This window comes from Mauremys mutica, chromosome 16, assembly GCF_020497125.1.
Source record: "Mauremys mutica isolate MM-2020 ecotype Southern chromosome 16, ASM2049712v1, whole genome shotgun sequence".
Taxonomy (NCBI): domain Eukaryota; kingdom Metazoa; phylum Chordata; order Testudines; family Geoemydidae; genus Mauremys; species Mauremys mutica.
Window position 1 is genome coordinate 1299781 of NC_059087.1, and position 12328 is coordinate 1312108.

Here is a 12328-nt window from a genome sequence, read left to right on the forward strand (position 1 = left end):
GCTTCAACTGCTTCATCTATATCCTTGTCATCATCTTCAAATTCATCATTATCTCCTTCTTCCTCTTCATCTGATGAATATTGAGTCAACTCCTCCTCTGTCATTTTCTTCTCTAATCTTAAATTATGATGCACAGTCACCAGTGTCCCAGCAGTAGAGGTCTTCAATTGGTTTCTGGTTTTTGACTGGATGACTCCCCAACAATTTTCATTCCTCACATGCAGTAGTATATGGAAGTGTTAAAATAATTTTTGTTCCTGTAGCTAGAATGCAAGATGCAACCTTTTCCACTATGCTGAATGAGCAAGCTGTTTAGATTACACTGCTGGGCTTGCATTCCACATTGTTTTACAACTTGGTAAGATACTTGTTGCTTTATAACTGGCTACTTCCATGAGAATCATTTGTTCATTTGTGTAGTCTTTAAAAATTGTAATAGCCACTTTGCAGTCACAAGCTGAATCAAATTCATCACCAGACAGGTCTTGGCCCTGGAAGCATGGATCAAGATTATGAACAGGAGTGATCGCTTGGTTTTCCCATGATACTATTTTATCATCTTTTTCTTCAGCATTTTTAAGTGAACTGTGTTCAGTGTTCTCATAAATGTTCCTTAATGTTCAGGAACTCATTTTTGGCACCAGACAATGTAGAACTGTAATTTTCCATATTTGGGATGGACTAAGCTATGGTTTCAAGCAATGAAATGAATTTAGAATTTTGCATCCAAAAGACAGTCTTGAAGAATGTCTGCTGACTTGGGGGTAACACCCAGCCATCTCTTCTTCAGCATCAGCTAATAGAAGAGACTTCTTGCATATTTGAAGATTTTAGACATTTAATAGGTACCCATTGAGTATGACAAAGCTTCCTCAGTATAGATAAAATACTAAGTGATGCAGAAAAATGGCTGCTAGTATTTTTGTTTTTGTTTTTGAAAAACTTGAAAATGCTCTTCATTTTTGACACGTGATGAAAAAGTTGTCTGGTCTTAATAACCAATGAAAAGCGTCGTCATATGGGCCTCACATCCAGAATACAGACGATGTGGCTACTCATTTATCAACAAAGCCCAAGCGTATTTCATATTAGCCTTGTTGGTCAGAAGTTAACCCTAAGTTAACAACTTTCCCTGGATCCAGTTGTTAATACACCTCTACCCTGATATAATGCGACCCGAGAACACGAATTCGGATATAATGCGGTAAAGCAGCGCTCCGAGGGGGCGGGGCTGCACGCTCCAGCGGATCAAAGCAAGTTCAATATAACACGGTTTCACTTATAACGCGGTAAGATTTTTTTTGACTCCCGAGGACAGCTTTGTATCGGAGTAGAGGTGTAGTTGTAAACGGGTCAGCAATATATTGGGCTGTGAGGTGATTATGCGTTCCAATGCAAAACCTGAGAAAACACTGGTTGTGAAGTTATTTATTGTCAAGTTGATATGATCATTGCGAATATTGCTCCGTCCATCAGACACTAGACACATGAGTGCCAACTGTTACTACACATCTGCTTTGGCACTCAGACTTCCTACAAGCTACTTCCTACATGGTACTTTAATTAGGCACAATTTATGAAAAAAATCTAGTATATAAGGAATTTTGACTACATGAAATGATGTGTTGCTGTTATAAATTCATCTAGCAAATGTACAGTCAAGTTTGTTTTTCCGGTCATGGGACATTCTATCCAAAAACCTCTTAAAACCAATTTAATGAACACCTGAAGATGTTCCAGGAGTAGGAGTTCTCAATGCTGAAGCAGATGGAGTAGCAAAATTCTTATTAGAAGATTAAGAAATTGAATTGGCTTCACTTTCATTGCCACTCATATCACCACCTTAATTTAAAGAATCCAGGCTTCATGATGATGCTGAGGACGAAAGAGAATGTATAAAAGCAAACAAATTTTGATGCCAACCAATTTTCACTTTTTGCTGTTTAACAGTAGCTGGACATGTCACAAGAATTCAACAAGTGTTTCTCCATTCTGTCATACTCAGAAGAACAGAACTTGCACTTAGCTTTATTAGTTTTTCCATGTTCGTATCTAGTAAAAAAAATTTCCATACAAATGATTTTGCTTCCCCAACTCTGCATAATTTGTCACTGTTAAGGACTCGCTACTTTTGGAATGCTGTTTGTAATACAAGAGATACTTCCTAATCTAATCAACCAGTAGCCATTCAGTTCTGTTTCTAACTGCTGCTGTTCCAAAAGATTCCAACCAATCAAAATGTTTTCAGGCATGTGGCCCCTCCCTCCCAGGATGCTTAGACTCCTAAATCATATGGAGAGTGAGGTGGTCAGTTGGCCTCTCCTCGTTGCAGCAACCACAATGGAACCGTAAGCAGCAGCAGCAGGAGGAACAGAGCAGGAAGGGAGGGATCTATACAGAGATGCGATATGTCAACCCTCATTAGCATGGAAATATTCATATTTTCAGCCAAGTGTGGTCTGGAGGGGCAGTTGTGAAGGGGATTTCTGTTGAGAGGGGAGGAGTGGGGGTTTATTTTACATGGGCATTTAATGTGGGCTGACTGTTTTGCTCCGGTGAGGGAGGTCTGGAGGGTTTATATCTATGATACGTTTGTTTAAGGGACAGTGTTAATAGCTGTACATCTTTTTCCCATTTGTGTTGGGGGAACAGGTTTAATGATTGAGCCTGCCTCCGTTCCCATCTGAGTTACTTTTTATGTAGGTCTTGTCAGTTTAGGCTTGTAAGCTTTTGGAGGCAGGGATCGTGTCTTTTTAACTTGGATAATGTATTTTGTGAACTTTCTTGATGGCCTGGTATACAAACAAAGATATAGATACATACCGTGTTTGTTCTAAAAGATTCCAGCCAATCAAGTATCAGAGGGGTAGCCGTGTTAGTCTGGTTCTGTAGAAGCAGCAAAGAATCCTGTGGCACCTTATAGACTAACAGATGTTTTTGCAGCATGAGCTTTCGTGGGTGAATACCCACTTCTTCGGATGCAAGTAGTGGAAATTTCCAGGGGCAGGTAAATATAAGCAAGCAAGAAGCAAGCTAGAGATAACGAGGTTAACGTTATCTCTAGCTTGCTTCTTGCTTGCTTATATTTACCTGCCCCTGGAAATTTCCACTACTTGCATCCGAAGAAGTGGGTATTCACCCACGAAAGCTCATGCTGCAAAAACATCTGTTAGTCTATAAGATGCCACAGGATTCTTTCCAGCCAATCAAGATGCTCAACTTTCTATTCACCATTTTACCAACAGGTGGCATTAGCATGTAGTAAAGTGAGTGACCAAGACATTTAAGTAGGCTTGCTAACAAAAGGCACCACAATGTGATTAAAAAAGCTGGCTGCCACCTATCTAAGGACATTCTTGATGGAATATTTGACTTGAGTCAAATAATAGGCAGTCAGTTGACTGGATTGCCAAGTCTATTTGAAGGTAAATTAGATTTGCATGACAAGATTGCTACTAAGTCTCATGGAGTCTTGTGCTCTTCTTGCTTCCCTGCCCTCACTTTCAGTATGCATCTATAAGATTTTTCCTCTCTCAAAATGTATCCTCGATAGTTGACCTTGAGTAGCTTTCCTGTAATCGGCATCCAAAATTGTGCTCAGCACTCCAGGAGTGCTTGTATCATCCCATTTTGCATGGACCTAATGGTCTCTTCACACTTGTTTTCTCTAGCTATTACTTCAACTTATTTTTTTTTTTCCTTTCTCGCTGTCAGGCATTTTGTTGGTGATAGCTTCTGTCCCTGTGGTTTCTAGGAAGTCCTAACTTCCTAATGAATATCTTGCTCAGATACTACAAAGATGAAGGCTATAGAAATGCTTAAAGTAAATTATAGCTTGTAAACATTTAGCACATTTGGTCTTGTTTAGCTTAATTTTAGTTGCTTGGCATTTTTCTATATTGTGTAAGTTGGTGGAAAAATGTTCTGTGCTCTTGCTTAAAGTGAACTGTTCAAAGCAGTTTACAATCTGAGGGTAGTGTAAATGGCTTAGCACTGGATGTCTGCCCCTTCCCTCTCAAATATTATAAACTTACTTCTGCCATAATGTCTACAAAAAATCAGCCAATGTGTGATTACTAGCTTGAGGGAGTGTTGTGGAAATTTGATAGTTACGTAATAATTATAACTCAAAACAGTGCATGTATAGATGTGTTTACTTTATCAATTCAGATTGTTAACTCTGTGGACCCAGGATAGTGTCTACCTTTGATTTTGTACAAAATGAGTTATAGCTATAAGCGGTTCTTTGACTATATTGGAAGCAAGAGAGCGACAAAGGAAGGTGCTGGGCCGCTACTTATTGGAGAAGGAGAGCTAGTTACTGAGGATATTAAAAAAGCTGAGGTGTTCAACGCCTATTTTGTTGCAGTCTTCACTAAAAAAGTTAATGGCAACCAGATACTCCATACAATGAATATTAAGAACAAAGGGGAAGGAATGCAGGCCAAAATAGCGAAAGAACAGGTTAAAGAACATTTAGATAAATAAGATGTATTCAAGTCAGCAGGGCCTGATGAAATTCATCATAGGGTACAATAGGAACTAGCAGATGCAATCTCAGAACTGTTAGCAATTATCTTTGAGAAGTAATGAAGGACAGGTGAGGTCCCAGAAGACTGGAGGACAACAAACATAGTATCTGCTTTTAAAAAGGGGAACAAAGAGGACCTGGGGAGTTGTAGACTAGCCAGCTGAACGTCAGAAGAATACTGGCTCAAATTATTAAATCTGTTTGTAAACATCTTGAGGATAATAGGGTTATAAAGAATAGCTAGCATGGATTTGTCAAGAACAAATCATGCCAAATCAATCTAATTTTCTTCTTTGACTGGGTATTGGCCTATTGGATAACTAACTCCCCCTATTTACATTAATTCTTACGGGAAAATTGGATTTGCATAATATCGTTTGGCTTAAAGTTGCATTTTTCAAAAACATAACTAGGACGTTAAGTGAGGAGTTACTGTATGATAAGGGCTGTTTAAAAAAAAAAAAAAAGAAAAAAGGCGATCACTTGTTCTCGATGTCTACTGAAGGTAGTACAAGAAGTAATGAGCTTAATCTGCTGGAAGGGAGGTTTAGGGTTAGGTATTTAAAAAAACAAACAAACAAAAAACTTTCTAACTTTCAGGGTAGTTAAGCTCTGGAACAGGCTTCCAAGGGAGATTGTCAAACCTGTTTTTAAAAAACTTCCAATGACAGGGATTCCACAAACACTTGTCGGGGGGTGGGTTAGGTTTACTTGGTCCTGCCACAGTGCAGGAGCTGGACTTGATGACTTCTCAAGGTCCCTTCTATCCCTATTTGGCTCAGTAATTTTGCTGCTTTGCACTGGTGGTGGTGGTGTCTTAGATTTCCCTTGACTGTCTAGCTTTTTTCTCTTTTCAGGACTATAAAGCTGATGAGGACCCAGTATTGTTTCAGTCGGTGAAGACCAAGAGAGGACCTTTGGGGCCTAACTGGAAGGTATTGTGAGCTGACCTTACTGCCTTACAAAGTCTTCATCAGCAGAAAGTAAAACATTTGACAGCTCTTGAGGGCCTTGAGGAGTTGGTGGTGGCTTTAGTTAACACTGAGTTGATAGGAATATACTTTAGTTTCTTTTCCTTTTCAAATCCAGTTAAAGAAAGTCAGTGCATTTCTTATGTTAGTGAACAAAGTATACCCAGTCTGTCACTATAACAAAAATACTGTATTAATGTTAAAAATAGACAGTGATTTAACCTTTTGGGATCATAAGGTTAATTACGAAATTGTTATATTGAAAAAAGTACGAACATCTTTGTTATAAATACACAGCTGAATTTCATACTACAATGAATTCCATGTGAATCATTTGTCCTAAAGATATTGTCCGTGGTTTGCCATTTGAAGTAGTTTTAGACTGCAAGAAGCTATAATTGGGAGTAACTTTGTGTGTTTAAATTTGAAGAATCCCTGGTTACATCTGATGAGTAGCTAACTTAATTTTCTCAAAAGAGATCATAAGAATAAGTTCTTACCTTGTATGACCCTTGTTTAATTGTATTTGGAGGGGTGCTATTGGGAGGCTGATTTATCTGGATGTCATATTTTATAAATACAAACATTTACTACACAAGTTGGTAAGCAGAAAAATATGCTGGTTCACTGAGTTTCCCTGGTTCTGCATCAAAATGATATTAGAAACGTATTAGGGACTGTGTGTGGATTCCTTGAGGCAAATTTTCTATACTGGCTGATCAAAGAATCCAACATGCCTTCCAGAGTTTTCGTCTTGGTACCTAACCATCTCTACTGCTACAAAACCTTCCATCACTCAGCTTCCCTCAGCATTGCATGCCCCATTGTCCTTCCTCCTGATCCTTTGTTGTTGTGTATCTCATTTTACATTGCAAGGTTCTGTAGTCTGGGACCTTGCCACCTTTCATGATTGCAAAGCACTATGCATCCTATTATACTATTTAGGGCTATTGCACACTTAAAAAAATGATCCACGCAATTTAAAAAAAATAATAGAATACCATTTATTGAAATATTTTTTGATTTCTAAATTTTCAAATGTATTGATTTCAATTATAATGCAGAATAGAAAGGGTACAGTGCTCACTTTATCATGAAAGTTGAACTTACAAATGTACCAAAAAAAAAACTGTATTCAAAAATAAAACAATGATCTGGAGAAAGGGGTATAAACAGTGAGGTGGCAAAGTTTGTAGATGATACTAAACTGCTTAAGATAGTTAAGACCAAAGCAGACTGAAGAACTTCAAAAAGATCTCACAAAGCTAAGTGATTGGGCAACAAAATAGCAAATGAAATTTAATGTGGATAAATGTAAAGTAATGCACATTGGAAAAAATAACCCCTGCTAAACATACAATATGATGGGGGCTAATTTAGCTACAACTAATCAGGAAAGATCTTGGAGTCATCGTGGATAGTTCTCTGAAGACGTCAACGCAGTGTGCAGCGGCAGTCAAAAAAGCAAACAGGATGTTAGGAATAATTAAAGGGATAGAGAATAAGACGGAGAATATCTTATTGCCCTTATATAAATCCATGTTACGCCCACATCTTGAATACTGCGTACAGATGTGGTCTCCTCTGAACCTTTTCTAATGCCAGTGTATCTTTTTTGAGATGAGAAGGGCAACTAAAATTATTAGGGGGTTGGAATGGGTCCCATATGAGGAGAGATTAAAAAGGCTAAGACTTTTCAGCTTGGAAAAGAGGAAACTAAGGGGGGATATGGTAGAGGTATATAAAATCATGAGCGGTGTGGAGACAGTGAATAAGGAAAAGTTATATACTTGTTCCCATAATACAAGAACTAGGGGCCACCAAATGAAATTAATGGACAGCAGGTTTAAAACAAATAAGGAAGAAGTTCTTCACACAGTCAACCTGTGGAACTCCTTGCCTGAGGAGGTTGTGAAGGCTAGGACTATAACAGGGTTTAAAAGAGAACTAGATAAATTCATGGGGGTTAAGTCCATTAAAGGCTATTAGCCAGGATGGGTAAGGAATGGTGTCCCTAGCCTCTGTTTGTCAGAGGGTGGAGATGGATGGCAGGAGAGCGATAACTTGATTATTACCTGTTAGGTTCACACCCTCTGGGGCACCTGGCATTGGCCACTGTTGGTAGACAGGATACTGGGCTGGATGGACCTTTGGTCTGACTCAGTGTGGCCATTCTTATGTTCTTAATGTAAAACTTTAGAACCTACAAGTCCACTTAGTTGTATTCCTTGTTCAGCCAATTGCTCAGACAAACAAGATTGTTTACATTTGCAGGAGATAATGCTGCCTGCTTCTTGTTCACAAAGTCACCCGAAAGTGAGAACAGGTGTTCTCATGACACTGTTGCAGCTGGCGTTGCAAGTTATTTACATGCCAGATGCACTAAAGATTCATATGTCCTTTCATGCTTCAACCACCATTCTAGAGGGGCATACGTCCATGCTGATGACGGGTTCTGCTCGATAACAATCCAAAGCCGTGCAGACGGACGCATGTTCATTTTCATCATCTGAGTCAGATGCCACCGGTAGAAGGTTGATTTTCTTTTTTGGTGATTCGGGTTCTGAAGTTTCCGCATTGGAGTGTTGCTCTTTGAAAACTTCTAAGAGCATGCTCCGCACCTCATCCTTCTCAGATTTTGGAAGGCACTTTCGATTCTTAAACCTTGGGTCGAGTGCTATAGTTATTTTAGAAATCTCACATTGGTACCGTCTTCGCGTTTTGTCAAGTCTGCAGTGAAAGTGTTCTTAAAATGAACAACATGTGCTGAGTCATCATTCGAGACTACTATAATATGAAATATATGACAGAATTCGGGTAAAATAGAGCCAGAGACATACAATTCTTCTCCCAAGGAGTTCAGTCACCAATTTAATTAACACATTATTTTTGTAACGAGCATCATCAACGTAGAAGCACGTCTTCTGGAATGGTGGCCAAAGCATGAAGGGGCATATGAATGTTTAGCATATCTGGGATGTAAATACCTTGTAATGCCAGCTACGAAAGTCCTGTGCAAACACTTTATTCTCACTTTCTGGTGACGTAATTAAGAAGTGGGCAGCATTATCTCTCGTAAATGTAAACCAACTTGTTTGTCTCAGCGATTGGCTGAACGAGAAGTAGGACTGAGTAGACGTGTAGGCTCTAAGATTTTGCATTTTCATTTTTGAGTGCAGTTATGTAACAAAAAAATCTACATTTGTAAGTTGCACTTTCATGATAGAGATTGCACTTATATTACTTGTATGAGGTGAATTGAAAAATAGTTTCTTTTTTACAGTACAGATATTTGTAATAAAAATATGAAGTGAGCAGTATACACTTTGTATTCTGTGGTGTAATTGAAAAAATAAAAACATCCAAAAATATTTAATAAATTTCAATTGGTATTATTTAACAATGCGATTAAAACTGTGATTAATCGCAATTAATTTCTTGAGTTAATTGTATGAGTTAATTGCGATTAATCGGCAGCCCTAATACTATGTCATTAACAGACTCTTAACTCCCTTGTTGTCCAAAGAAACTTATTCCTTGGACTAACAGGAGCTGAGTAGGAAGAATTTATAAAAATAAGAGGGAAGTGGCCAGTAGGGAAGGAAAAAGTAAGGTGCTGGTAAATGAAAATAAAGAAGGCAACAGTTGAACGAAAGCAAAGCCCAACCTATCTTTGCCCTGTTGTGTATCTGGTACTCCTAACTCATAGTGCTATAGTTCACTGAGACCCCTGCAGCAATAGAGCTGCTTATGCTGGTGCTTAATTTATGAGTTTAGATGAGAGATCATATACCTTGTTTAGGTGTGCATTTGGGTTCTTGAACTCTTGGTTCTGATACATATACACACTTATCCTTTGGAATACGTGTCTATCATATTTTTCATTATTTAGGAGTCAACCTATCAAGTGGCTTGTGTGCATAGTGATGAGAGAGTGATTTAAAAAGTAACTTGACTCACATTTTTGATTCAAGGCAAAGCCTTCAGGCCTGTGTGTCTCAGTAGTCATGGCTACAGCTATCATAATGGTGGTCTTAAATGCATTAACAAGCTGCTTGTTCACATGTTTAGTTTAAGAATAAAATCATGCCTGGGTTGATTGAGTTTTAGCTTTTCTCTTAGTTTTATATTGGGAAAGGGTTGTTTTGTAAAGAGAAATATTAAATTATTTAAAAGCTCTGTTAACATTAGTGTCACCTTTCTGTGTAGACAGGCTTAATTTATTGGCATTATTTTGGTGCATAACTTGATAAGTGGTCATCCAAGTAGCATAGTGGCTCCCATGTCTCATTCTTGAGATACAGACTTGCCTTGGAAATCTTCTCACAGAAGCAGAGATTCATAATTCAGCTCCTTCTGCGTTGTATAGTGAGCAAAGTGCTTTACAGTGTTGTCTTTTTTGCCTTCTGAAACATCAGGTTGTGGCTGCCTTACTAGTAGTGGTATTCTGGGCTTGATGGACCAGTAATCTGATCTAGCATGGGTAGCTTCCCATCTTTCTTGGAATAGTTGCTCATCTCAGAAGCTGAGGTCAAGCCCTCTGTGATTAGAATTTGACATCTGGGGGTAGCTTACATCCCCTGAAGCAGCCTTAGAATAGAAGGATAAAAATATATTTCAGCTAGAGGCTGAGCACAGAAGCTCAACCAAGGTGGGTATGGCTTTATGGTAGAGTTATCTTAAGTTTTCAGGTGTTTTGAGGCTTGTGTCCTGTGGTGTTGCATGTCCTGGGTAAGAGAAAGTTCAAATGACAGTGGTTTAAATGAGGTGAGATTTGGGGTGAAACATTGATATGATTTTATATGCTATGGTCTGTGTATGGTATGATGAATTGGCCTCAGCTGAATGAACGTTTCTTATAGAAATGTATTGCATAATTGTCCCAAGATTTCATTTTTAAGTTTCCTGTCTTTGGTTGCAAATAATCAGAATCTGAAATGAGTGTACTTGAGTCTGCAGACAGCATAAAGTAATAGCTCTGAGCGTTATGAACTGCCCCAAGTTTTAAGTGTAAACCAGGCTTTAAAGAGCTCAAAGACACAGTAAGGCTAAGTTGCTTACTTAATGGGAGCTGGTGGCAGTGTCTGTGGCTGTATATGCTGTTTTCCAGCATGGTGAAAGAGTGGATCCCCTGACAGTCAGGTTGTGCAGACCCTGCAAAGGTGCCTGTGTTTGTCTCAGTGTTGTTGTAGCAGCTTATTGGCCCAGTAATGGGTGCTTGTACATGGGACTCCATGGGAGAGGGATTTCAGCAGTTGATGCTCTGTACACTGGTTTGAGGGATTAAAATATTGACGCTGGCTGCTTGCTGTTCCCAGGAGGAAAGATATGGTGACTTCAAAAAAAATCAAACTAGCCTTATAGTGTAAACGTGTAACTTGGCAGCAAGGGCTTTCCACTACCATGAATCATGGATGTGGATAGGTGTTCACAGCCAATTAGTGACTTGGATTTGCACAGAAGGATTAGGTGCGTCACTCAAAATTAATTGATTTTGCATCTTAATTTCTCTGTAGCCTCAATAGAATCAAGGGATTAAGATGCCTTTTAGTAAATCAACAATGTACAAAGAAAGTAACTTCTTTGCCTTCAGGGGTCAAGGAAGAAAAACAGTGTTGGTGGATACATTTTCCATTCATTGAGGAAATTGGTGGAACCAGCTACCAGAGAAGAGTAGAGTGGGCCTATGGGTTGACTGTGGTTTTTTGTTGTTGTTTTTTTCTGAGCGTGCGGCAGGGCCTCTTTGCAAAAGTTTCCCATGATAACAAGTGTTTATATTAGGGTGCCCAGATGTCCTGATTTTGATAGGGACAGTCCCAATTTTGGGGCCTTTTTCTTATATAAGCTCCTATTACCGCCACCCCGTCCCCGTCCTGATTTTTCACATTTGCTGTCTGGTCAGCCTAGTTTATATTAACGCAGCTTAACCAGGCTCTAGGAAGTGGACAAAGAGTAGAATCCTCTTGGAGGTCAGCGTGCAGATCTAAGCATCCTGTTCAGCACTCTGGGTATGGCTACACTTGCAACTTCAAAGTGCTGCCGCGGGAGCGCTGTAACTTTTTGCACTCAGGAGGGTGTTTTTTCACACCCCTGAGGGAGAAAGTTGCAGCGCTGTAAAGCGCCAGTGTAGCCAAGGCCTCAGATTCTACAGTGATGGGCACTGTAGAAAAACCAAAGTGGAAACAATCCTCTGTGTGTGCTTTCCAGTAATCTGTAGTATTCCGTGTCCCAGTGAAACTCAGAAAGAGGTGGAAACATTATTCTGATGTACCGCTCTTAGTCTGGAGCAATATCTCCTACCTCCTCCCCCTTTCCTCAAAGAATGCTCATAGCCCACCTTTTAGTATAGAGTTATCTGGAAATTTGATTTAACTGTATTTACTAGTCCAACTACATCTCAGCTGTTTTCAAACAAGAGTGCACAGTGTTCAGTATTACTGATGACATTAAAAAGAATCCCACTCTTCTCTCATAATGTTCAAAGGCACAGTAGTTCCGATGCCCATATCCCTGCATTAATAATTCCTACAGCAGGCTTTGGCTTTGCACTCTAAGACCGTTTGGATTTATCAAGCTTCTTAGAAATGATGAAATATTCATTGAAATAAAAAATATCTACATTCTGATGTAATGGTCTCTCTGTTTGCAGATGGTTTCATGAACTTAATTTAAATATCTTGTGAAAAACATGAAATGAAATGTTGTGAATTGATATTTGGCTTCCCGTTGAACATTAAATGATTGAGTAATCTTACCTTTGAAGTCAGGAGCATCAAGGGAGTAAGGATTTATTTAGTGCTTGCTCTAGAGATTTTGCTTTAAGTTC

General features: G+C 39.0%; 1 protein-coding gene across 1 annotated transcript in view; it reads left to right on the forward strand.

Moving 5' to 3' along the window:
* PITPNB (phosphatidylinositol transfer protein beta) overlaps positions 1–12328 on the forward strand; it is a 74747-nt gene that overhangs the window by 42270 nt on the left and 20149 nt on the right. Inside the window, exon 8 of the mRNA XM_044990224.1 lies at positions 5389–5466. Within this exon, the coding sequence (XP_044846159.1) occupies positions 5389–5466 (78 nt within the window). The remainder of the gene's footprint in view (positions 1–5388; positions 5467–12328) is intronic.